This window comes from Peromyscus eremicus, chromosome 8b (genome assembly GCF_949786415.1).
Source record: "Peromyscus eremicus chromosome 8b, PerEre_H2_v1, whole genome shotgun sequence".
NCBI lineage: Eukaryota > Metazoa > Chordata > Mammalia > Rodentia > Cricetidae > Peromyscus > Peromyscus eremicus.
Genome location: NC_081424.1, coordinates 11102804 through 11129805, shown reverse-complemented (window position 1 = coordinate 11129805; position 27002 = coordinate 11102804). Strand labels below are relative to the sequence as shown.

Sequence of the window (27002 nt, the reverse complement as noted above, 5' to 3'; positions counted from 1 at the left end):
TAAAACAAAAACAAAAGGCAAAGCAAACCAAAATGAAAAGGCACAAACAAACAAACCCTTTTAGGCTTTCAGAGTTCAGAGGTCAACTCAGTGCCACACTCAGCAGCCATCTTGATGTGCACAGCCTTCATGGCTGACAAGCTCAACTAGGCTACAGCCCCGAAGCTGTTTATCAATGAAAAGTAAAAAAGTCAACAGGAAGTCCTGCACTGCTAAATTTATATTCTAAATCCAGGAATCATTGGCAGAAAAAAAGAAATGCAAAGTAGAAAAACATGTTCATTCAGTATAATCCCACAACTCTGTTCTCTATGGATGCTTTATGCTAAAGGTGGGAAACACTTGTAATTCTGTGGCCCAGCCCCAGCCCTTTGGAGCCCTGTTTGGCTGAATATTCACACTGGAGATGGATTGGCAGAAGTTGGTAAATTTTGGTAATTTAAGAATAATTGCTGCTGGGTTGGGGCCAGAGTCGGGGAGGTGGCTCACCCCGGGGAGGTGGCTCATGACTGTAATCCTAGCCCTGGAAGACTGGTCCAAGTTCAAGGCTGGCCTGGTTTACAAAGCAAGGTCCAGACTAACAAGGGCTACAAATAAGACTTTGTTTCAAGACAAAACAAGAGAATAATCAGAGTTGGGTTGGAGAAATAGTTGGGCCACTCAGGAGGCTAAGATAGGAAGATTGCAAGTTCAAGGCTTGCTTTGGCTATTTAGTAAGTTTCAGGATTTCCTGAGCTACACAGCAAGATACTAGGGTTTTGTTCTTGCTGCCCTTTGCTCTAATTAAAAACAGCAAGCACCCCCCCACCCCACCCCACCCCAAACCCAGGGGTGCTCAGGCCCGACTCATTTTCTTTCTCATATAAAACATTATCTGGAAACATGAATATTAGTTCAAACTCTATTCAAATGCAACAGAATCACAATAAATCAGGCAAATAAAACTTTTGTAAGCAGAATACTTGAGGAGATGGTTCCTACAAGATCAAGGTAGATTTACTTAAAAATCAATCCCTGAAGCTAGTTCTCTGAGCTTCAAGTGAACGGTGAAAGTTGTCCCTTTGAAAGGCAGAGCTGAAAAGGCGAAAATTAACTTTTCAGAATAATGATCTTCAGAAGTACAAAAGTTGGACTCCCTACAATACAAACTCAATACTAAAAGTAGCGATTGTTACACAGACTGTGTGGAAAGTGTCTTTAAAAACCTCAGGAGTACTGGGGCAGATTCCACACAGACAGGCTTTGCAGGAACCATTTGGAAGCCAGCCATCCTGCTGGATCTGTCTGTAGCCTATTTTAGGCTCCTTATCTAATCTTGCTAACTGCGGCCTCCCTGAACGGGGCCTCAGCAAGCACCTGCTCAGCAGACTCTCCCTGGCAGCAACAGCAGCTCTGCCGCCCTTACCGGAGGAGATGTCTCATTGCGGCATCAAACTGAAGCCACGTCACCTCCCTTCGGAGGAGGAGGGCCTGGGCCACCTGGCTCGGGTCCTGGGGCCTCTGGAGACTGTCAATCATTTTCTGCAGTTCTTGAAGCTCAGACCCTAGAATGTGAGAAACCCTGGAGTCAGACAGTGTGAAATACAGGCTGCCACAGTCAACCCATCAGACCTGCCTTTCACCTCCAGAGCTAACTTGTCACCCAAACGGACTTCCTGTGTTTGGGGATGTGCTAATTATATGTTTTGCAAGACTAGCAGCTCTAGAAACCAAGGTCTGATTTAGCTTCTTTCCTTCCTCTGCAAGATAGACAACCCTTGCCCCCCCCCCCACACACACCCTGCACTTTAGCATAGTATGTTCATACTGTTGAAAGTTTTCAATCTGCCAAGCCATGGTCTCAAAATAGAATGAAATAGAAATGACATGGGATGGGCAAGTCCTCAGAATACCCACAAGGACTTGAAGTTACTGTCAGCTACAGACCACATTCACTGTGTGTGTGTGTGTGTATACATACATATATATATATATATATATATATATATATATATATATATATATATATATATATATATATATATATTCTTGTTTTATGTACCTTGGTATTTTTGCCTGTATGTATGTCTGTGTGAGGGTATCAGATCTTGGAGTTACAGACAGTTGTTAGCTGCCATGTGGGTGCTGGGAATTGAACCCTGGTCCTCTAGAAGAGCAGTCAGTGTTCTTAACTGCTGAGCCATCTCTCCAGACCCCACTCATTTTCGTTATTTTGCCATTGGAATCAGCCTTTCTTTGTAACCAGTGTGTGGACTGAAAGACTCAAGAACCAGAAAGCCACTAAAAAGATGGCATGCACACATACATGCACACACATATACATGTGCATGTGTGTTCATGCATAAGCCTCTAGGAGATTCTAGTCATTTTAGGAACTTTGGAACCTATTTCTTGGAACCTTTACTACAAGAGAAGGATCCATATAATGAGTGCCCTCAACCTCGAGATGAAACTGGAAATGGGAGTTTTTCGGAGCACTCAGGCAGGGTTGAGGAACCCGGCCTGCACATGGACTCGGGCTGTTGGCTCGAGGTGGGGATTAGTCAGATGAAATAGGACAGCTTAGCCCAAACCAACACTTAGGGAGCATGGCAGGCCTGTGTGTTCAGGGCTAGCTGACTATCAGCCTATCCAAGGAGGTTTGTCAGCTTCCTGGGATGGGGACGGCTGTGAAGCATGGCCACTGCTCCCCCACAGGCAGTCAAGACAGGCGTCACTCAAGGGCGTTGATGCGGCTGCTCTCTCAGGGCGGCTACTCCCAACCCAAGCCGCCTTCCTCCTACCTGGCCAGTGCTAGACCTCCTCAGCACTTACACACTAGGAAAGCAGAGGACTGTGGGAACGAACAGGGAAGCTGTCTGTGAGAGTCTGAGTGGGGTGGTTCCAGGTCTGAGAAGGGATGCCAATGCTTGCAACATTTTCATGTGACTTTAGGAAAGATGACTAATCCAGACTCGGGAACCATTTACTGTTTTACACGTGACAGACAGATAGTTGGGGTTTTTCCCAGGCAATAATCGGGTCCAATCATCATATTTCTTAAATGAGTCCTCTAAATATGATGGTTCCATTGTGCTACAAAGAAGTTCCCACTGAAAGGGAAGTAGCCGTAACACAAACAGCAGAACTTTTGGGGTGCACAGCAGGAAAAGGGGTGACCACTGAATGTCATTTGCTCGTGGCATGTGGTTTTGGTCTACAAGCAACACATCCTCAGGCAAGTGGCAACCAAGCAAAAGTGTTTAGTCCTCTGTGGTAGCATGTAAAAAAGGAAAATATAAAACTCCCTATACTCTAGGATTAAAGGATTTGGACACAGAGAACCAGGGAGGGAAGGTAAATAAGACCAGCACGCTCGAGTGTTTGGGTCGCGATGATTTTCTCATTTGAATATGTCCGTTGTTGTACTGTCTCTACTCCTCTGCTCGTCATCAAAACACTTGTGTGTGGACGAGAATCAACTGAACACGGTCAGAGGCTGGAATTAAAAACCTGTAACACTGGAACTGACAGAGGACGCTGGGCCATAAGAACAGGCAAGGGCTGAACAGGACTCCAACAGCACAGGGAATAACCACAGGCGTTGACAAATGGGATTATATGATACGAAGAACCTGCCCGGCAAAGGGAGCCGTCAGCAAAGCAAACAGCCCACAGAAGGCAGAAAGTCTTTACCAGCCGCACTTCAGAATATAGAAACTGCAAAAATTAAACACTGAGAAAACCCACTGCCAATTAATAGACCAGTGACTAGACTGAACACAATTCTGAAAAGATGAGACACAAATGGTCATAAGTAGTTTTAAAAATGGTATTCAGCATCCTTAGCCACCAGGGAAATGCAAGTTAAACTAGACTAAGAATCCATCTCACCCTAGTCAGAATCACCAACATTGAGAAAGCAAATTCTGGTGAGATCCGGGGGAGAAGAAACCCTATTCACTGCTGGTGGACCGGGAAAGCCGCTGTACACATCAGGATGAAGGTTCTCAAAACGCTGAACATAGGATTACCCTGTGACCCAATTGTACGGCTCCTGAAGATGAACACAAAGAACTCTGTACGCTGCTACAGAGACTTGGAAATCATGCTGATTGATGCCCTGCTCACAATAGCAGGATGTGGGACCAGCTGTCTACAATAGGTGAGCAGATAACGAAAACATGGTAGATATACATAATTTTATTCAGTTGTGGAGAAATATGTAATTTGCAAAAACAGATGGATCCAGAAATTACTATATTAGCTGAGGTGACCCAGACTCAGAAAGACAAATATCACGTGACCTCTCTCACATGCAAAGCCCATATATATATGTTTATAAGTATATGTATATATATGTGTGTGTGTGTGTATGTATATATGTGGTTGATATATTGTGCACCCCAATAAATCTATCTGGGGGTCAGAGAACAGAACAGTCACTATATTAAACATAGAGGGTAGACAGTGGTAGCACACGCCTTTAATCCTAGCATTTGAGAGGCAAAAATCCGTCTGGACCTCTCTGAGTTCAAAGCCCCACTGGAAACAGCCGGGCATGGTGACACAGGCCTTTAATCCCAGGAAGTGATGGCAGGAAGCAGAAAGGTATATAAGGCATGAGGACCAGGAACTAGAGGCTTTTTAAGCTTTTAGGCTTTTAGCAGCAGTTCAGCTGAGATCCATTTGGATGAGGACTCAGAGGCTTCCAGTTTGAGGAAACAGGATCAGCTGAGGAATTGGTCAGGTGATGTGGCTGTGGCTGGTTCTGTTTCTCTGATCTTCCAGTGTTCACCCCAATACCTGGCTCCGGGTTTGTTTTTATTAATACGACCTTTTGAGTTTCATGTTACATATGTATGTATATATGTATGTATGTATGTATATGGTGGGTGTGTATACTTATGTGAGTGTGGGTACAGGTCAGCAAACTGGAAAGGGGATCATGAGAAAGGACAAAGAGACCTTCAGGAGAGGCGGAAGAGCGTACGTGTGACATCTAAGGGGAAAGGGAAATCTATTACTTCTTAGGACACAATTAAAACGTCACAGACTAGAACACAAACGAAGCCGGGCATGCTGGCGAGCATGCAGCACCACACCCTCGATCGCAGCACTTGGGAGGCAGAGGCAGGCGGGTCTGCGTGAGCGTAGTTGTGTGTTGAAATGCGGCTTGCTACGGTGCGGTGCGGCTGCCTGGTGGAAAATTCCTCCCCTCTGCCTCCTACTGACTTCCTTGTTTCCTTCTTCAGCAGGGACTGGATGCCCGGGAAGAGGACGTGGCAGGTGTGGGCGGGGAGAGCAGCCTGGGGATGCCGGTGGAGTGGAAGGTGGCCAGAGGACCCAAGAAACATGGGGAAAGGAAAGGAAGTCTGTCTTTTCTCCAGAGGAGGGTTCTGCGTGGTGAGTCCCCTCCCTCCTCCTTCCCCACACTCACAATGGAGGGGGAGAACAGAGAGGGAGAGTATATTAACTGTGTTTGGGCTCTGACTGGCCCTTTGATCTTTGGCAAAGAAAATTCAGGGTAACCCCTCCCCCCACTTTGCTCCCATGCTTGACACTGACTCCAAAGGGAGTGGCTGCTTGTTGAGAAAGGGGAGAATTTGGCAGGGTCCACAGAAGCTCTCAGTTTGTCAGGATGTCTTCCTTTGGTCACAGGGGAGGATCATAAGCTCTTATCCAAGTGCCCTTTAAAAAATATTTTCAAGTGTGGAAGTCCACGGAAGTCATTTTATCTACCTCCACTGGAATTCCCTCTCACACCTTGGTTCTCCTGCCTCCTCTGGGGTCTGGGCAGGAGCTATGCAGACCTATGCAGCTATGCAGAAGCCTCTTAGGAAGATGAATCTTTGTGGAATTTTTGTCCTTTTTCACTTAATTTGCTCTTCATTTATTTTCAGCAAATCAGAGCATGCAAAACTTTGCACATATTCCCCTGAGCACATTTTTCCCCCTTTACTTGCAATAAGCCAAGTGTGCAGTCTCTAACTGATACCTCAGAAAACCCGAGCTCCGCACAACTCTGTGAGTTCCGCCCAGCTCCATGAGCTCCAGGTTTGTGGTCCACCAGCAGCAAGGACACGAATTCCTTCGTTCTGAACTCTAGGTCCTCAGTGGCCTCCCCATCTCCACGGACCCTCAGCGGCACGATGATGGGCTGACGGCCTAGGCCAGTGTCTTTTTCTTGTCTGGCTGGGAGGACCCTCCCTGTTTTCTCCACTGAGTTGGTTAGGGCAAGTGGCACTCTTGGCCCCAGCTACGGGAGGACTTCCTGGGCAGCAGTCAATTGGAAACGTGGCTCTGGCCGTCTCAGACTCTAGCAACAGGATGGATATTTTTCATGGCCCACCCTCTTTTCTCCTGACCCTCTGAAACCAAGCACCCACAGTTTTCCAGACCCCCCTCCCAACCACCACCACCAAGAGTATGCAGCGTAGCATGTTCTGAATAAATCCCAAGAGCCCCTATATTAGGAAGGGCACTTGGGTGTGGCTTTAATCTTGGGTTGTGTGGCGCCTTCAAGACTTGCTGGTGTCCAGTTGAGATCATTAGCCTGAGACAGTTCCAAGCTTCTTGATGAGTCAATGCCAACATCAGCTTCTCCCTGTGTCTTCACCTCAGCCAGACAGTCAGCACCCTCCTACATCACCATGACGCCCTTCCCTGTGCCCTGAATTAGAATATCCAGATTTCGTCTGTGTGCATTAGCATGATGCAGGTCTATTAGCCACCAGCTCCAGGGTCCCTTTCAAACACATTCCCTTTGAGTCACAGCTGGAAGGGGACAGACTCAGATCATCTCACACTTGTTTTTAAAACGAATCGATCTAAACAGGCCAATCACCTCATGTCTTAGGTTCATCTCACTTTTTACAATTCCTGGCGACTATGTTACAGGACTTGATTTTAATTGGTCAGTACCAACATAGCTGGTGATTTAATTGAGTATGAGGCAAATTACTAAAATGAAATCAGTCTCTGCTTCCAATAAGTCCTACCTACTTTGTAGAAGATTCTTTTGTTGAGGGGGGAGGTAGCTCGGCAGCTAAGAATGTTCACTGTTCCTCTGGAGGACCCGAGTTCAGTTCCCAGCACTCATGTGCTCACTACAAGTACCTGTAACTCCAGTTCCGGGGGTCTGACACCCTCTCCTGGCTTCCAAGGGCACCATATACATGTACCATACCCCCCACACCCCTAACACACACACACACACACACACACACTTACATTCTCTCTCTCTCTCTCTCTCTCTCTCTCTCTCTCTCTCTCTCTCTCTCTCTCTCACACACACACACACACACACACACACACACACACACACATACACACACTCACACACACACTTATATTCTCTCTCTCTCTCTCACACACACACACACACTCGCACACACACTTATATTCTCTCTCTCTCTCTCTCTCTCTCTCTCTCTCTCTCACACACACACACACACACACACACACACACACACACACACACGTGAGGTATGTGTATGTTAGCATGTCCATGTGGGTACAACTGTATGTGAACCTGGGCCAGAGATCAAGTTGGGTGGTGTTCCTCCAGTTCCATCTATCTTACTTTTCAAACAGGTTTCTCACTGCCCTGCTGTTCTCTGATTGGGCCGGATAGGATGGCCAAGGAGCCCCTGTCTGTCTCCCCTGCACTCGGAACACAAGCTTTTTTTAAACGTGGTCTCAAGTCTTCATGCTTCACGGCAAGCCCTTTACAGACAGACCCATCTCTCTGGCCTCTGTTGCGTCGTATCTTATCACTACTAGACACATTGAGAAACCATCTTATGACCTAATGCCCCTTCGCTGGTTAGAACAGAAATGAAAGCCTCCCGAGTTCTTATCAGTCCGGTGGTTCTGAGCTATCAGGACAATCAGTATCTTCACCGTGGGTGCTTGAGTATGACCTTGTCGTGTGGGTTATGAGGACTATCAGTGTCCTCACAGTGATGCTTGGGTATGACCTTGTCAAGGGGGTTATCAGGACAATCAGTGTCCTCACAGTGGGTGCTTGGGTAGGACCTTGTCATGTGAGTCTCGAGGAAGAGGAGGGAAAAGGGAATGAAAACAATCTTTAGAGTGGCCGTAAGCATCCTTACACAGACTTCACTCCAGAGGAGAGCTCTATGAGACCCTACCCCACTTTATGGATGGGCAGAGACACAGGGAGTAAAGTGGCAGAGGCAGGGTCCAAGCTGGGTCTCTGGACTCTTGACTTTCTGGTGAGCCTAAGAACATGGAACTGATCAGCAGGCAGTGTGCAACAGGACTCTTCCTGAGTCCTTCCTATTGTCACGAGGAGACACAGTCCTGGGTTTCTACTATTTAGGGCTTCTTAGAATGGCCACTGAACAGGTCTGGTGATTCTCACCATGGCCGTTAGTTACTTACCAATGCCCTCGGCGCCTCCCCAGTCACTCCTCACAGGGTGAGGGCTTAGAGGCGCGTCGAAGCATGCTGGGCAATCGCCAAGTTTGGCAAAACTGAAAAGGTAGGCCACAATGTCGTGGAGAGAAGCTACCAGCTGGAGAGTCAGCTTCAGGGCTCTAAAAGCTGCCTGTGGGGAGAAGCAACACAAGAAAACGGTTTCAGGAACTTCCTAAGAGGCTTATGCACCGCTTGAGAGAGACTAGGCAAAACATGCTTATGCAGGCACACAGCGGTCCCTCAGTATCCACGGGGCTTGGCCTCAGGGTGCTGCAGTACCATCACGTACAGGTGCTCAAGTGCCCGACGTGACACGGGACGGCATGTCTGCTTGACCTACGTAGAGCCTCCTGGGGACGTTTAGCTATCCAAAGTTATTTATAATATCTGTACGGGAATAGTACAAACACAATTCTCCTCAACTGTTTTTGACCAGCGGTTGAATGTTGCAGAAACTGTGGTACCAAGCGCAGGCCACGCTTAAGCAAACATTTTCACAGTGAGCCCAGGATAATAAGCGAGAAAAAGAAAACAACAAACCTATTCATGAGTCGCCCTGCACTCAGACAAAGGCGCCGCTGTGGGGTTAAAGCACCATGCTTCTGTTTAAGATCACCACAGCCGTGAACACACCAGTGTGCTGGTTTGACTATCCTGTGAATCACGGGCTCACAGCAGGGGCACCCACTCACAGTGCTGTTCTGAGCATCTGTAACTGAGGCGGGGGTCTTTATAATCTTAAAGAAAATTCAGAATAGTCCTCAAATGCCATATGCAGCAGGACACCCCAGCACACGCTTTCATTTCCATACCGATTTTCTAATGGTTCTCAATGTTATTCTTAGTCATAAAGTTGGAGAGAAAAACCCTTAAAACTGCAGCCTGTCAGATGTGGTGGCACACGGCTGTCATCCAGCCCTTGGAAGGGATAGCAGCAGGATTGACACGGGTTCCAGGCCAGCCTGGCCTAGACGGTGAATCCCAGCCCCGTCAGGCCTTTCTAGTGTGATTCCCAAAGAACGGTCCAAACAAAACAAAAACCCCCTCAGGCAGCTGGACATAGTGTTACACACTTGTCGCCCTTGCACACCTGGGAAGCCAAGCAAGGGAAGCTCATGTTCAAGGTCACCCTGGGCCACATAGTGAGACTGTTTAACACAGCCCAGGGGTTACTGTCTTCTGCTAGCTTAGGGACTGACTAAAGTGGGGTTTTGTTGAAGGGCTGGGAGGAAACTGAGGAATACCAGAAGCCCAAATGAGTGTTCTTCAGCGGCCTGGAAAAACAGAGCTCAGGAACCAATGAGCCTCAAGGGCAGAAGCATCAGGAGCTGTGAAAAGCCTGGGTGATCAGATATCACAGAAAAATCCCCCTCTCACTGTGATCAACCCTGGGACCTAAAACGTGACCAGCGTCCCCTCTGGCACTCACACCGAAAATCTACAAACCTTTTCTGGCAGCGTTTTGAACATAAACAGCACTTCGGAAGGATGGGGAATAAACCATAAGTTGAGGAAGACTCTTCCGTCAGCTGACAGCAGACTTGGAGGCCGAGGCTGAAAACCCCTGCAGGGGGAGAGGAAAGGGCCCCATAGCACAGCCAGGATCCCACAAGCCGGAGGCCTGCCCCGTGGGAGGGGCCACTGTGGGCCCAGCACCCAAGCCCAGCCAGCAGCCCGCCACCCCCAGGTGGCCAGAAGGACTTATAAATATCATATAAATAATTCATCAGGACAAGGAGCCGAGGGGCCTGATTTTAGCCTGAGCTGTGTGGGAGGGAGGAAGCGTGGGTACGGAGGGAGGGGACCTGTGCTAAGAAAGGAAAGAAATTAGATGGCCGGCCTCATACTGGGTGCTACATATTTTATGCCACTTAATGTCTTGACGATCTATTTTCGTCCCTGTTTCACAGCTGAGGAAATTGAAGCTTTGCGGGTGAAGTAGGTCCTGCCTGCCAGCTCCTGAGGCCAAGTTAGCATTTCAGTGCACATCTGCCCAGCTCCAGAGTCCTCTCAGACTCTGGTCAGCTCTCTCTTCCTTCCTTGCCTGCCATGTTTGCGTTAAATAAGGAAATTATGGTAGAAATGCAGCAGTTGGTCTGGGGAAAGGAAGCTGACATAGAATTCTCTTCAGAAGATGCAGCTTGTTAGAAGAAAGGGCTGTGGGGACACTACCCAGCCTGGGATAGGCAGGAAGGGAGAAGAGTAGATGGGATGGATGGTAGAGTCAGACGGGATGGGGGTGGGGAAGGAAAGGTAACCCTTTACAACTTCATGGGGGGGAGGAGGAAGAGGGGAAAGAGGAGGGGACGGGACAGGGGGCGGGGGAGGGAAGGGAGGTGTGGAGGTGTGGTCTAGTCACTTCAGGCTGTGGGATCTGGCTTCCAGAGTGAACACTGTTATTCTGAGAGACAGGCTGGTATTCTAACAGTTTCTTGCCAGGTTCCTAGACCCTGGCCTTGGCCTTCTGTTTTTCTTCCCCCAAACACCAACACCACATCACTTTTAGGCAGTCTCCTTGTTGCAGGCTTATAGACAAGTGCAGATCTATCTGTAAATGTCTGGTTTAAGGATGCACAGAAGTGGGTTAGGGATTTAGCTCAGTGGTAGAGCGCTTGCCTAGCAAGCACAAGGCCCTGGGTACAGTCCTCAGCTCCAGAAAAAAAAAAAAAAAAAAAAAAAAAAAAAAAAAAGCCAATGGCGGCGGCGGCGGCGGCGGCGGCGGTGGCGCACGCCTTTAATCCCAGCACTTGGGAGGCAAAGGCAGGTGGATCTCTGTGAGTTCGAGGCCAGCCTGGGCTACAGTGTGAGTTCCAGGAAAGGTGCAAAGCTACACAGAGAAACCTATCTCAAAAAAACAAAATAAATAAATAAATAATAAGGAGCACAGAAGCCCAGGTACCTGGCTTAACAGAATGTCATCCACCCTTGAACCCTCCCTAGTGGCTCCCAGGGTAACCTTCTTGAATTTTACATTAATCAATGCCTTTACATTATTATTATTATTATTAAATTTATTCGTTTATTTAATATCCCAAACCACAGTTTCCCCTTCCTTCCCCCCATCCCCTCCCCTACCTACCCTCTACACCCCCCCATCCACTCCTCCTCTGTTTCTGTTCAGAAAGGGGCAGGCCTCCCATGGGTGTCAACAAAACATGGCATATCAAGTTGAGGTAGGACTAAGCTCCTCCCTTTGTGTTAAGGCTGAGCTAGGGAACCCAGGATGAGGAATAGGTTCCTGAAAACCAGCCAAAGCATTAGGGACAGGCCCTGCTCCCACTGCTAGGATTCCCACAAGTAGATCAAGCTACAAACGGTCACACAGATGTAGAAGGCCTAGGTCAGTCCCACGCAGGCTCCCTAGCTCTTGGTCCAAGCCAGGGGTGTCAAGGTCATCACAAGGGAGCCCACAGAAACAACTAACCTGGGCTCATAGGAGCTCACAGACTCTGGGCCTTTATGCTTTTATGAAATGATTCTATTTTATGCATGTGAGTGTTTTGCCTGAATGGACGTATGTGTACCACATGTATGCCTGATGCCCATAGAGGCCGGAAGAGAGCATCCAACCCCCTGGAAGTGGAGTTATGGATGGTTGTGAGCCACCAGGTAGGTGCTGGGAATGAAACCCAGGTCCTCTGCAAGAGCAACAAGTGCTCTTAACCAGTAAACCGTCTCTGTAGCTCGAATCAATACCTTTTGAGATGGCTCAGTAGGCAAAAGCCCTTGTCACTCACGCCTGATGACCTGAACTCCATCCCTAGAACCCACAGGAAAAAACAACAACAGATGCTGGGCCTGCATCTGCAATCCCAGCATCCTCCAGTGTGATTACAGGCAGACACAGGAGAACTGTCAAGCCAGCGGGCTAGCTATCCCAGAGGACACAGTGTGGCAGAAACAAGAGATTTACCTCAACATGACTGAAGGAGAGAAGCAATCCAGAAAGTTTTCCTCTGACTTCCACACGTATGTCGTAGCATGCACATCCCTGCACTCACACACACATCACACAGAAGTAATAATAATAAACTAGAAAAAGGAAAAGGCACTGCCACCATTATTCACCTGAGCTAGGGGACTCCAGGGGACATTCTAAGTCCCTCTTGGTTCCACACTAAATCTGGCACCCTAACCTTACTGATTGATGTCACCTCCTAAACAGTTTACGGCTCCTCCTAAGTGGTGTCCCTGACAGCCATGTTGATCTTGCCCTGTGGCTTGAAGGACAAATATGAGTTTCCTGGACCTCATTCATCCCCTGCATTGCCATTGTATTCTCTGATTCCCTGGATACAGGCAGAAGTCAGCCAGCCTGCCGCCTTGTATCTCAGTGACTTCGAAAATTCAGATCTCCCAGCTTCAGCTGGATTTCCTTTCTCTGCCCACCTAGGATGTTAGTCGTCAACCAAGACGCAGACTGAGCATGGTCTCCCTGAGGTCTGCCTAGCTTCCGCTCTCATCTCCCAACCTTCCCCTTGCTGTGGTAAAACACCAAAACCAAGGCAACTTAAAGAAGAAAGTTCATTTTGGCTTCTGTTTCCCAGAGTTACGAGTCCATCCTGCTGGGAAACCCAGCAGCCGGCGGGAGGCGTGGCCGCCGGGGCAGGAAGCCGAGAGCTCACCCTCAACCCAGTTCATGAAGAAGAGAGGGCAAACTGAAGTAGGGTAGGGTGAGGCTAGACTGCCTCAAAACCCATGCCCAGGAACCACACCCTCCAGTAAGGCCGCCCCACCTACACCTCTGCTACCAACAGGGAAGTTGTTCAATCCCAGAGTCCATTGGGGCACTTCTCATGCAAACCACCACAGGAACACTGGGTATTTTTCCTTTTAAAATTTTGTTTAGTTTTATTTTACGTGTATGGATATTTTGCCTACATGTATGTGTGTGTACCACATGTACACCTGGCCCTAGGGGGCCAGAAAAGGATGTCAGATCCCCTGGGACTGGAGTTACAGATGGTTATGAGCTGCCATATGGGTGCTGGGTCCTCTGAAGAGCAGCAAGGGCTCTTAACTGCTGCTCCATCTCTCCAGTTTGAATACTGAGCATTTCTTGATTGGGATGTTCATTGATCATTTATTTTAGTTTGGTCCATACCACAGTGTGCTGTTAGGACCTGTCTATTTCTCCTTGCCAGAGGAGGACCATGCCCGTTTCATTACTGTACGGCAGCTGGTACCAAGACTGCTGAATATCCACTTTCAGGCTGTGCTCTGAGACAATCAGCAGTGGGTAGGGTCTAGCCTGTGCTTTTCGTACCAGGCCCTGTGCTCCACCATCGGCCACATCCACCCAGAAGAAGGAATACCCGCTTGTCATTTTCACAAAGTGGCTGTTTGGAATGACAGTGACCCTCCTTGTCACATAGTGAGTAATCAGCTAACATGTCCTCTCTCTGTTGACTGTCTTTGCTCCTCCATCAGCCTGCCCCTCAAAGTGTAGGAGTCACATCCTGGTCTTCAGACTCCAGCCTCCCCTGGCATCACGAAGGGAACAGAAGCCCCAAGGGACTTTGTGGGGAGAGGGCTCCCCTTTTTAGCTCCTCTCTGACAAAGACTTGGCTTTGGGAGGAGGTGGGTGAGCTCTCCTGAACTACAATCCATTAGAGCCTTTAAATGATTAAGTTGCATCTTGGAATTTTAAACTAACACAACTCATGGGACTCTCGACCACGGCAGACATTGCCAATCAATTACCATACTCTCATAGACGAAACATCTCAGAATCCTCAGCAGGGACACTAATAAATTGTTGGAATTGACATTTAAAATAAAGGTCATGTCTGATCTTAATGCAGCCCAGCCTCTTATTTTATGGCTGAAAAGAAGATACCCCTCCTCTGTCCCTCACTCCTTCTCTACCCTCTTCTCTCTGGTCATCTTTGCCTGTGCCCCTTCCCATCTAACATTTCCCAAGCAGTCACGGGAATGGCCTCTCTTTTCCAGACAGCTCTTTGTCAGCAACCCGGCTTCTTGTGGCCTTGCTGGATCTCTAAACACTGAGAACTGTAGCATGTTTGACCTCAGAGAGCCGCTTCAGTGTCCCCGGTCCTGGGAAGAGAACGAAGCCCAGAGATTGAAGATGAGCGATTTTCCTTAGGGCAGCGCATGACGGAGCTGGGTGAAATCCAGATAGGCGGGTTCCCAGACTGGGATCTCGGCTGCACCTTTGTTTAACTGAATGCTGGGTCTTGGATTGAGTTGAAGTATGTTCCCCTTGAAGAGAGTTCATAATGGACTCTTTTCATTATGACTGGCCACGGGGGTGGTACTGGAGCATGGTGGGACTTTTAAAGGTAAATCCTATGGGCCTGACCATAGGTCAGTTGGTGGTGTGCCCTTGGAATGGACTGTTGGATTCCAGTGTCTCTCTGTCTTGCTGATTTTTCAAATTATTTTATTTTTCAGAGGTGGGGTTATGTTGAGATAGCATCTTGTAGCCCAGGCTGGTGTTAAATTTTCTGTGTAGCCAAGGATGACCTTGAACTCCTGATCCTCCTGCCTCCACCTCCCAAGTACATCACCAGGCCCAGCTGTGCTTTCCTGATGTTTCACATGGGTTCTCCCCCCTTCACTCACTTCCACTCTGATGGGACTCTCTAGGAAAACGCCCTTTTCAGAATCAGCTGGTGCTGGTGTTCTGCCCACGGACTTCCAAAACTGAGCTAAAATAAACCTCCTCAGTAAAATAGAAAGTTAACCTGTTTCCACTGCTACTGCCCTGCGTCTACCAGTTCACAGAACCACAGTCCTTGGAGTTAGAAGGACTCTTAGGAAGCCCTTTCGCCAAACTTCCACATAAGACAGAAGTTCCTCTACATTCGTACAAATGAGAATATTAAAAAGGGGGCTGGAGTGAGACTCAGTGGTTAGAGGGCTTGTCACTCTTGTGGAAGGTCTGGGTTTGGTTCCCAGCACCCACATGGCGGCTCACAACCACCTGGACTCCTGTTCCAGGGGAATCACATACCTTCTTCTGATCTCTGTGGGCGCCTGCACTCATGAGGTGCACTTACACATATACAGTCACACACATATATATACATCAAATAAAAAACAATATTTAAAAGAGCAAGCCATTGATATTAGAGGACACAGGAAGCAGGAGGCAAGGGCTGTGGAGAAGCAACAGATCCACACTAGTCACTGCTCTGCGTGACCCCCCCCCACACACACATTGATCACTTTCTGGTCCAAGATTCTGTCCTGAAGTCATTGCATTGAACTGAGTGGTCTCCTCAGGAGTCTGGGTTCTCCACTTAGGAGCCACGTCCCTTACTCTTTAGGAAATGCCATCATCCAGGAGACGTCTCTGCTGGTTTGGATGTCAAGGTAACCAAGACAACACCGTAAAGGAACAGAGCAAGGCCACAAGCCACACAGGTCCTCCCTCTTCACACAGGTCTTCCCTCTTCACACAGGTCCTCCCTCGTCACACAGGTCCTCCCTCTTCACACAGGTCCTCCCTCTTCACACAGGTCCTCCCTCTTCACACCCTCGCCTCCTCAAAGGCTACTGCAAATTAAACCCATCAGAACCAAAGATGGGCTGCACAATACATTTCACCCTAAACAGAAACGTAGTGAATTCGTGAGAAGGCTTCTGGAAAGAACTTTTAAAGCTTGATGCCAAGAGTAGATTGGTCAGTTTGCCTAGAGGGTAGAAAACGGATGGAATAAAGAGGTCTTAAAGGATTGACCTGTGATGCTTCTCATGAAAGAGAAATGCATTGCAACCCCCCCTGAGCTGCAGGTGGCCAGCAAAGCCTTCCACAAGCAAGGCTATAGAGGTGTCTCCGGCCCTCTCCTCTCTGAAAGGCATCCTTACAAGTCCTGGAGTCTACTCACAGAAAGCACTGGTGGACTTTCAAAGTAAGAACTCTGGGTTTCTCCAAGACCAGAGGGCCTTGTAAACACCAAGGCAAGATGGGCCCTGTCAGCCAGTCAAGGGATGAAGGCCTCCAACTCCTTTCCTTCTCTGTCCTACACTGACTCTTCCATTTCCTTGGTAAACTCCACTTTCCTAGTACTTGGATTTTTTTTTTAATTCCTCTCTGAAGCCCTGGGGTAGAGTTAAACATCCCCTCCTTTGTACCTTCACACCCTTGGAGAAATACCTCTAACGTGATCTCTGGCATTAGTTGACTAGTGAGCTTTCCTCTAGAGCCAATGGCTTCTTCACCTTGGCGCCTCTAACATGGTACAGACTGCCTGGGACTGAGCAAGGCCTGAACAAATGATGGTTGATGTGCATGCATGCGTAGGGACATGACAGCCAGCCCTAACATGATAACACTGTGTTATTGCCTGCCCAGAAATGACCTGCTCTATCCATGTCATTAGCGTGCTTAGACCTGAGTAATGATTTACACAGGTCCCCTGTGATGGCTAAAGAAACTTAATATGGAGCCAGGCATTCCTTAAGGGCCATTGACCTTTTGTTCTGGAATGCCTGGGAGACCCTAGTGGCCTGCAGGTGAGGTAAGAATGGACAGTGGGCTGAGAAGCATTAACAGCTGCCTTTGCTTCTGTAAAGCATCTGCTTAGCACCATGGGAAAGGGACGAAATCGTCTTTTTTTTCTTCTATATAGAAAGAAAGCACTGAGAGAAATAGAACAAAGTTCCTGCCCAGCTGTGGATTCCATGGATAGTTGTAATATACACCTTTCCAATGTCCATCTTAAAACCCCACTTTAACCCCCTCCCATACAGCATGCTGCTTGTTTCTAAGGCTGCCACCTTCTGATAGTAGTAAGAATAAATTCATCTAAATTTGAGTCTAAGCCTTTGGTCTTTCCCAGTAAATTTGAACACCACAACACATACATGCATGCATGGATGGATGCAGGGTCTGAAGCATGCCTTCTTCCACAACACATGCATGCGTGAATGAATGGATGCATGCTCTGAAGCATGCATCTTCCAATGCCTTTCATCTGTCTCACCTGTGATCATATTTTAAATATTACTGCTACCCAAACTCCACACTACACAGGAAATGAGTAAGGGGTGAGGAAGCTCCTTGGACACTGCATAACCTATAATACATGCTCCTTCTTCTCCACGGTTAAGGCAATGTGGTTAGTGACTGTCCAGGTACGCTAACTCCTCCATCCCGGAGGGTGATCCTAGGTTGACTGGGTGAAGACACTTGGAAATCTATACAGAATGATGAGGGAGCTTGGAAACAGCTCTTGTTTTTTCAATCTCTCTCTGGATATCATAGAGGGAAAAAAAAAACACTGATTTACTCACAGTGCTGATTAATTGTTATTTTCTTCTAAATATTTCTTCTCCACTGAGTAGACTACTGGGAGCCAGGACAGCTAAAAGCCATGTTCCCCTGTTTGCTTAATTATTTTAGACATTAGCTTGTAGAAAGGGCTATGACTGGTGAGAATCTCTGTCCTTCCCAGGAGAAAACAAGACCTCATTGATTGAAAACCACAGTCATACACACATTATAAACAAAGGACTCCTTCAGAGACAAAGATGCTCTCATTATTAGAATGCTGATGTTTTCTTCTGACCTTCCAAGCCAGAAAGTCAAAATCAAGGGCAATAAAGCAGAAGGTCAGCTTTCCACTACTACAACAAGTACCCAAAAAAACCAAAACACAAACAAACAAAACAACAACAAAAACCCTATTCGTAAAGAGAAAATGTTTATTGTGTTGTTTGCCCCTGATGTTTTAGGTGAGGCAGTGTGTCACAGCGATTGCACTCTGGGTAACAGTACTGCTCATAAAGGGGTGGGGGGAGGGGAGAAGGAAGGGATGGTGATGGAGAGGAAACCCCACAATCCCCTTCAAGGACATACCTTCAGTGACCTAAAAGTCTCGCACTAGATTCCCACCTCTGAGAAGCTCCACCATTTCCTAATAGTACACATCCCTGCCTAGCAACTCTTCATCCCTGGACCTTGGGGGACACTGTGGCACCAAGAGTTTCTGTACTTAACAATGCCTCTTGGGAGAGGGCGGGCCTCGGCGGTAGAGTATCAAGCTTTAACAGCCTTGCATACCTGGGGTCCGTCTTGAATTCCCCACTGGAGTCCTTCAAGCTCTTCTTTTCATTTGGCTGTCCCACCATGAAGAAGGTGTCCCTGATGGTAGGGAAGTCGTCCAGCAGAACTCTCAGGCTATTGCAGTACACCATGATCTGACCCCGAAGGGCAGAGTGAGACATGCGGCCGTTCAGCCTGGAGGTCAGAGGAAGAGATGGCATCCTGAAGAAGAGTCCAAGATCTTCTACCTCTCAGAGAAGTTCCAGAATCTACTTCCCGGGAACTTTTCAAAGAGAATAGAACATTCTTTGTTGAGAAGACACTGCCACCTGGGTAAGGTTGTCATTGTCTGAAGGCAGAGCATGAACCTCTTCCAGGCACGTCCTGTCCTTACTTCTGATGCGCGCCCCCACCCCCACCCCCAAACACCCTGTGTGTGAGTCTCACTTGTTTCTATCCATCCAGTACTGCTGTGGTTTATTTACATACAAACCACAGTCTGGGTTTCTAGATAGCATGGCAGATGGCAAGGGTACCCGGTCAGAGAAAACCAGAGTGTGTTGCGTTATTCACGTAGACTCTACTTACTTTTGGCAATACTCAACTATTAGTTCCCTCTTGACTTTTTCAATGTCATCCTGCCGATAAAAGAAAAAATATATATATATATTTATATAGTAAGCCATATATATATATAGTAAGCCAGCATTCGAATGAATGTATGGTCAAGTTCAAGTGGGAAATAGCCACGAAGCTGAGACTTTCTTTCTCTGGGTAAATGTGTTGGGAGACTCTTGGGCGGGTCTCTTCTATCCACTCCCACCTTGCTGAACATGTTAACAATGCCAGGCCCTGGCCACTTTCCGTCTGAGCCATTTCTCAGGGTTGCATTCACCGAGAGCAACCCTCGGGGCTGAGGTAGAGCCTCTCTCTAGGAAAAAGGGCACTTTTGCTACAACAGAGGTGCCCCACCCGGCTTTGTGGTTTCTGACTGTGACAGAAACTCACTAGGTGCTTGGTGGCTCTTCCGCTCTGTCTCTGTGGGACTTGGGAGGCAAGGGGCATTGATACAACACAACCCTGTGTTGCCTGCTCTGCCGTGAGGAGTTAAATTCCATCTCTGACCTCAGTCTCGTACTTCAGCCAGCATCCGTGGGATGGTAAAGGGCTAACTTGTTAACTTACTAGTGAGCTAAAATCCTGCAGCCGACAAACCTGATCTAATATTGCCTAAGTTCTTTCTGGTCTGCTAGGTGTTGGGTAAACCCAGATCTCAGTCACACAGTAACGATCTTTTGAGAACTGTTTATTTTGGGGAGAAAGGCATTGATTCTCCCCAAAATAAACAATTCTTAAAAAATAGTGAATGCAGCCGGGCGGTGGTGGCACACGCCTATAATCCCAGCACTCGGGAGGCAGAGCCAGGTGGATCTCTGTGAGTTCGAGGCCAGCCTGGGCTACCAAGTGAGTTCCAGGAAAGGCACAAAGCTACACAGAGAAACCCTGTCTTGAAAAAACCAAAAAAAAAAAAAAAAAAATAGTGAATGCTTTTGCTTCCGTCCCCACTCGCCAGTAAATAAAGCATCTGGCTGCGTTTCATGTCGTGTACATGCCTACATTAGTCCTCGCCTGTCACAGGGAGGGACAAAACCTCCTCCTTCCATTTCATTTCCCTCCAGATAACTGTGTGTTACCAAAATCTTAACGAATAATGAAACACTATTGACAAAACTGGGAATTCAAATGATTAAAGGTTTGAGTTTTGTAATATTTTCTAAATGATCTGACTAATATTTGAAAAAATTTAAGTACGAACACATCAGTAGCTTCTGATAAACGAAGATGACATGTGAGCAACTGCCTACCTTGCCCTAGCCACTACCTCTGCAGGTTACTCAAAAGTAGCAAATGTCCCGGAACAGGTGCTCAGACCCGTCCATTTAGAAAACGACAGCACCGAAATGTGGCCTTGGAACAGTGTGCCTTCCTTAAAACACGACTGTGGGCTGTGGGAAAGGATTCTACCCTGACTAGGTTGATGTGAAGTGTGTTTTCGATAGCCCTGCCCCAGATGCCCAATTCAAAATGTTTATTTGCTCAAACATAAAAAAGAGCGAGAGATCCAGGAAGCCCTTCACCTTTAATACTCACAGGGTTCTCCATCCTGTCAGCCATCTTCTGTTTTCTGCTCAGGAAGGTGTTCAGCATCGTGTCCCGCAAACCCACCTTTTCTAGTTGAATAGACACAAAGGCCTCTGGAGCCCTGACAAGGGGAGAGACAACTGAGCTGAGGGAGTGGCCAGCTGACAGGTAGCTCGCAACACCTCACATGTTGGGTGAGCAGGAAGTCAGGCTGTCTCCACAGTGACCACCTTCTTGAGTGTTTCTGATGACTCACCTCCCATTGCGTTCCTCCTTAGACCCCCACTGTATCTAAAGCATGTGTCAAGCCGTCGTCCCTCCCCAGACATCATAGGCAGGCAGTGTGCCCTCTCTATGTTAGCCATTGAGATGCCCGAACTGAAGGGTCCTCTCAACTAGACACTGATCTTAAATCTTCCATCCACACGGGGAATGTGGTCTGAAGACACTTGACCTCTGGCCATGTGTCCCATTAGCACCATCTCAAATAGAAGTTACTTTGCCTCTCATCATTTTTCATTCCATATTTGCCCAATTAAATTAGAGTGCCCTTGGTACCTAAGGAAATATCCAGAGTGGCCATAATTATTAAAGAATACGTTTATGTCTTTCTGTGTCAGGGTGGGCAGAGTTCAAGGCACAGTAGGGCACCCTTGGTGGCAGACATATCTCCGAGACACTATGGTTCTCAGAGAACTCACCCTCCCGCTTTTCTGAACAACAGTAATATCTTTGTTAGAGCAGGGAAGGCAGTTCTGTGGTTTCAATCTTATGTGATTACAGAAAGTCCGGAGCGGCCTATTTATCTCCCTGCTCATGAAGCAGAGTAGGGGACAACCTACAGAGAAAGAGGCAGGAGGGAGTGAAGGGAAGAAAGAGAAATTGAAGAGAGGAGAGGAAAAAGGAAGAGAGGAGGAAAGGACTAAAATCAAGATGAACTGATCCTCCATTATAGACTGGACTGTCTTCTTAAGATCTCATCTTCATATGAGATCTTAAAAGAATAAAGCTCACAGAAATCACTCTATTTTTTGACTCAAATATCCTCCCACTAGATACAGTACCTCTTGGTAGTCTTAGATCCTTCAGAAGAATGAGTAAGTGTGTCTGGAGCTTTTGGAGTTGGGGTCAATAGCAGACACTCTACGCCGTTCAAAGTTCTGGAATCTCTTCTGGTTGGACTCATTCCGCCATGATGCCTCAGAGCCGAACTTGTTTCCTAAACCATTTGAAACCAATGTGGGTCTAGTTTGCTGTACACACAGGCCCTGCAGGGCTGCTGGACCACAGTGGACCCCACACATATGTGATGGGAGGAGGTGGGGATGGGGAGAGAGACACCAGTCTGCACCCTGAAGGGGTAAGGCACAAAGTACGGCTATTTCCAGGATTTGAGTACAGTTATATAAAATGTTCTCAGAAAAATTCTCCATCCTACAAAGCAGTTGAGTGGAATTGTGTGTGGGGGCCAGCCTCTGAGGAAGAACTGCTAATGGATCACACAGGTCTGGAAGATGGATTGCACATATCTGCTAATGGGTCACGCAGTTATAAGGTCTGGAAAACTCCCCCAAGTATGCCCAAGTATGTCCGGGTTATAGACGCCTTCTTTGGCGATGTAACGATAATGAAGGGAAAGTGGGAGCAGGGGAGGGCAGGAGAGAGGAGAGGGAGAGGGAATGCTGGGGAAGAAAATAAGAAATCAGTATCTTCTGCTACTCCAGCACAGTGCGTGATGGAGAACAGTGGGTAAAAAGTCTTTTATGTTTTATCAACTGCTAACTGAAAGAACGGTTAAGTCTTCAAAGGGAAGGTCGTTCTTCAATGACACAACCAAGGGGTTATTATATAGAATTATGTCAGGAGGTTGAGGTCAAAGGGGAGAAAATCCCAGAGATGAAAAAAATCTAGTTTCTAATCCCATTTCCCCCTGAAAACTCTTGGTGCATCCTAGGTACAGGAAATGGAAGTCTCCACCAGTTGAGAAGAGGGGCCATCTTGCCAGGCCATGAGACAGTGGGAGGGAAAAGAACGGAAGTTCTGAGTTCAATCCAGGGCCAGCGCTCACCTGCAGGTCTCTTCTATTTTCCTTAATCTAGCTAGAACCTGTCTCCTTACCCAGGACGAAGCCAGCTCATGAGAGTGGGAAAAGACTAGCCTGTGTTTGTAGTTGAAGTTTTCCTGTTTCCCACCCAGTCTGCAGCTTCTCAGACTCAAGTAAACACACACAGAAGCTTACATTAATTAAAACTGCTCAGCCACTAGCTAAGGCTTACTACTGACTAGCTGTTATACTTAAACTCATCCCATTTCTGTTAATCTATATGTCACCACATGTTTCTGTGGCTTTACCTGTGTACCATTACATGCTGCTCCCTGGACGGCAGGCTGGTGTCTCCTGACTCAGCCTTCCTCTTCCCAGAATTTTCCTTGTCTGCTTATCCCACCTATACTTCCTGCCTGGCACTGGCCAATCAGCATTTTATTAACCAATCAGAGCAATACATTCACAGCATACAGAGAGACATTTCCATCATATGGCTTTCTGCCAGCTGGGACCACAGAGGCTGCTGAATCCAGCACTCACACCCTCATCCCTCATCTGGACCACAGCTCTGACTTATGCCCACCTTTTATATTTATGCCCTACAACTTCTCCTTTTCAGCCTTACAAATATGTCCACATCTCTTTTTTCCCTTTAATTCTCCCGTATGCTCAAATTACTTACTCAGTTCTAGTCTAATTTTTTGTTGTTGGTTTTTGAGACAGAGCCTCATGGAGCTCATGCCTTCTACACTTAGGTCCTGTATCTTTTACTCTAAGTGAGTAGAACTCCTGAGTTAGCAGGGAAACTGTGAGCGTCAAACATCTTCATTTTTAACTTGTACCCATGTGCTTTGCCCACTCTTCATTCAAATCAATCAAATTTGGCTCCCTTTTTCCAAAATTGCAATTTTCTTTATTGAGGGATAATTGCCATTTTAAACAAACAATTTTAAAGTATATGGTTAGGTAAGTTCTGACACATATTTTTTTATGTACTTAACTAAGAAATCATCACCGTCATTTTAACTTACAACCCCCACACCCATCCTTCTCTCCCTCCTCCCCTTCCTCAATCACTCCTCTGTTTATGGCAATTATAGGCTAGAATGGATTACCTAGAATTTACATACATTCCTGCCGAATGTGGTCCTTTTATCTGGTTTCTATATTGTTGTTAGTGTCAATAATTTATTTCTTTGTACTGCTGTGTAGTATGCCATTATATAGATATGCCAAACTGTGTTTATGTACTAATCCACTGAAGGACTCTTGGATCCCTTCCAGTTCTTGAATACAACTGCCATGGACACCCACATACAAATTTTTGCATGGCCATGGGCTTTCATTTCTCTTGATTAAATACCTAGATGTTGAGTGTCCAGTTCATATGGTAGGTACATGTTTGACCTTTTAAGAAATTGCTGAGTTCTTTTCCAGATGGTTGCACCATTTTGCATTCTAACCAGAAGTATACAAAGGTTTCAGGTCTTCTAGCTCCTTGCCAGCACAGAAGGTGGTCAGACTTTTAAATTTTAACCATTCTAATGCATGTGGAATATTTCTCAGTGGGGTTTAACTGACTTTTCTCTAATGGTGACTGGTGTTGAACATCTTCTCACTGCTTGTTTGCCAGGCTGTACTGTTGGGGGTTCATTGCTTCTTGGAATACCTTTTTCTTGAGCATCAGTGGCAGCACATACTTGTTCTCTGTCTCATCTCTTTCTTTCTTCTCTTCCTCCCTCACTCCATCTCTTGATTATGTTTATCAGACTCCTTCCTGTTCCAGTTGTAAAAGATTTATAAATGTATTTGTACATACATTTTATGAAGAAGCAACCATAACATTTACTCTAGCAGAGTTCAAAGAAGACTGGACATTTTCTGGAAGACAACAGGGCAAAGCCATGTGGAGGTTCCTCCATCTTGTGTTCTTGCTGAGGCCATTTCAGGTTTAACTACATTTTGATCTCCCTGATGGAGAATCCCATGGAAAATTACCCAACTCTATTTTAGGAACCTGAGGTCAGGATGCCCCAGCTAACTTAGCTTCTGTTAAACAGCTTGCTTGTGCAAACCTCCCCATGCAGCTGGAGCTACTTGGGTCTCTAAATACCCAAGTGTAGTCCCAGCTGGCTGGAATAAAGACATACAATTGGTTATAAACTGTGTCTAAGTGGTCATCTCTGGTGGGCTACCCTTAACAATGATAACTGAGTTGAAACATGGAGGATGACCAACATCCTCTAGACCAAAAAAAAGTGTGAGGAGGAAGGAGAAGTGGGGTGTGGTAGAGTAGGGACAAAATGTTCTGGGGGAGCATGAGCAGAGGCATAGATTGTACAATGTCTAGGACTCTTAAGATAGAGTTTAGAAGAAAAGCAGAAGGAGAGAGAACTTGGGTCAGAGAGGGAAGATTTGTATACCAAGCTGAAGATATCCGGTCATGTTCTTTGCACTACAAAGAGCTACTACAGGTTTTTAATCACTGAGGCATGATTGCTCTGTGCATTGTGTGTGCATGCTCACAGCAGTATTACTCCTAATAGCCAAAAAGTAAAGACAATTCATTGATGGACAGATAAACAAAATGTAGGGTATTTTGTTTATATATGACAGAATCTTACCCAGCAGTAAAAAAGAATGAAGTATATAGGTGCTATAACACAGACTTTGAGAACATTGTGCTAAGTAAAAAAAGCTGAACACAAAAGGCCACACGTATGATACACTACATGAACAGTAAATCCAGAGGCAGGAAGTACTTCAGTGGTTTCCAGGGACTGGGGGGAAGGGGATTGGGAGTGGCCACTTAGGTGCAGGGTTTCTTTAGAAAGGGATACAAATATTTTTAAAATAGAAACTGGTGATGGCTGCATGGTCCTGTGAATAGACTAAAAAACATTGAGTCAGACACTCCTTTGAAATTTTTATTTTTGTTTATGTGTATATGTGCCTTTGTCTGTTTTGAGTATCTGCCCGTGTGTGTGTGTGTGTGTGTGTGTGTGTGTGTGTGTGTGTGTGTGTGTGTGGCTGAGGAGATCACAAGGATTCAGAGCCCTTAGAACTGGAGCTCCAGTGCTCTTTACTGCTTGGCCATCTCTGTCCAGTCCCTGAATTAGTCACTTTAAGGGAGTAATTTTATATTCTGTGAATTATATCTCTACAACAAAAAGACAAAAAAAAATCCTCAAAAATATGAGGGAAAGGAGTATATACAGCATGATAGTTTTGTGGGAAGAAAAAAGAATCAAGGGCCAGCAAGACGGCTCAGTGGGTAAAGGCACTTACCAAGCCTGGGGACCGAGTTCCAGCAAGAGCCCACATGGTGGAGGACAGAAGTGACTCCTACAAGTTATTCTCTGTCTCTACACCTGAGTCATGGCATGTTCTCTTGCCCCTCCACCACTAGCTTAATGTTTAAAAAAAGGACCAAATGTGTCTTCCTACGTTTTCCAAAAGAATTGTAGGAAGGACAAAGAAGAAAACAATGAAATCCTTTATCTGCAAAGGGGGAGGGCTGAAAACTGGTACCTTCTGTCCTGGATGAGTCTAGCCAGTCAGTATTTTAGAGTAATCTACAAAGGATACATTATCAGCACGTTACCACTCACAAGCAGCCGAGAAGGTAAGGGGGCAAGAAGTTGAGGAAATGGGGTACGACATATACACATTTTCATACTGCTTGGTTCCTAACTCACCTCTCCCAAGGCCTTGCTATTGCCTGAGCAGCTGGAATAACCCTGAGGCCCTTCAGCCTCACAAAAGGCCTCTGAAAACAAAGTTGGTGGGTGTCCTTACCCTCCACCCGGGTCTTCCTACCGACCTTTCACCGGCTCCTTCTCCCAGAGGCGGGCCATGGAAACTGGAATTTCCTTCTGCAGAGGTCAAAGAAACCCTACTCTGAAATACGTGGATCTACTTTTTAACGGTAGATACGACCCCTCTGCAGAGGTGGCTTTGTCCCAGGCCCTCAGGATGGGCTACTGGAGAGCCTGTGCAGACAGGCCTTGTGGGGTCTTCTGGGGACTAGGTGGGTGAGGACTTCACTGCAGGGTTACAGACTCCACAGCTGTGTCTTGGTCACCGTGTCTCTGGGTCAGACAGAGTTAGACCGTCAGCCTCTAGGGAACAGCTGTGTCTCCAGAGGGTCGGCGTGCCTCTTTGTGGTGAAATATCCTCGAAGATACACTTAAGTTCTTCCCATCATTTCAGAAACTCAAGCTACAGGACACTTCCTAAGCTGCCACCTGTGTGCTGGTGCAGGGTTTGCATCACCGAAAGACCCCCGGGGCCACCAGAAATTTATTGGTTCTGAGATTTTTGGTGTCCCCTCCCCCAAGGACTTTTCAAGAGGATTGCAGGAAGAAATACCCTAAA

The 27002-nt window shown here is 46.8% G+C and overlaps 1 protein-coding gene across 1 annotated transcript in view; it reads right to left on the bottom strand.

The window, feature by feature from the left end:
* Window positions 1–27002, bottom strand: part of LOC131918763 (uncharacterized) — a 168831-nt gene that overhangs the window by 62680 nt on the left and 79149 nt on the right. The window contains 8 exon segments of the mRNA XM_059272965.1: window positions 1406–1544; window positions 8389–8554; window positions 9871–9988; window positions 16752–16754; window positions 18455–18631; window positions 19025–19074; window positions 20588–20699; window positions 21643–21797. Coding sequence (XP_059128948.1) covers window positions 1406–1544; window positions 8389–8554; window positions 9871–9988; window positions 16752–16754; window positions 18455–18631; window positions 19025–19074; window positions 20588–20699; window positions 21643–21797 — 920 coding nt within the window.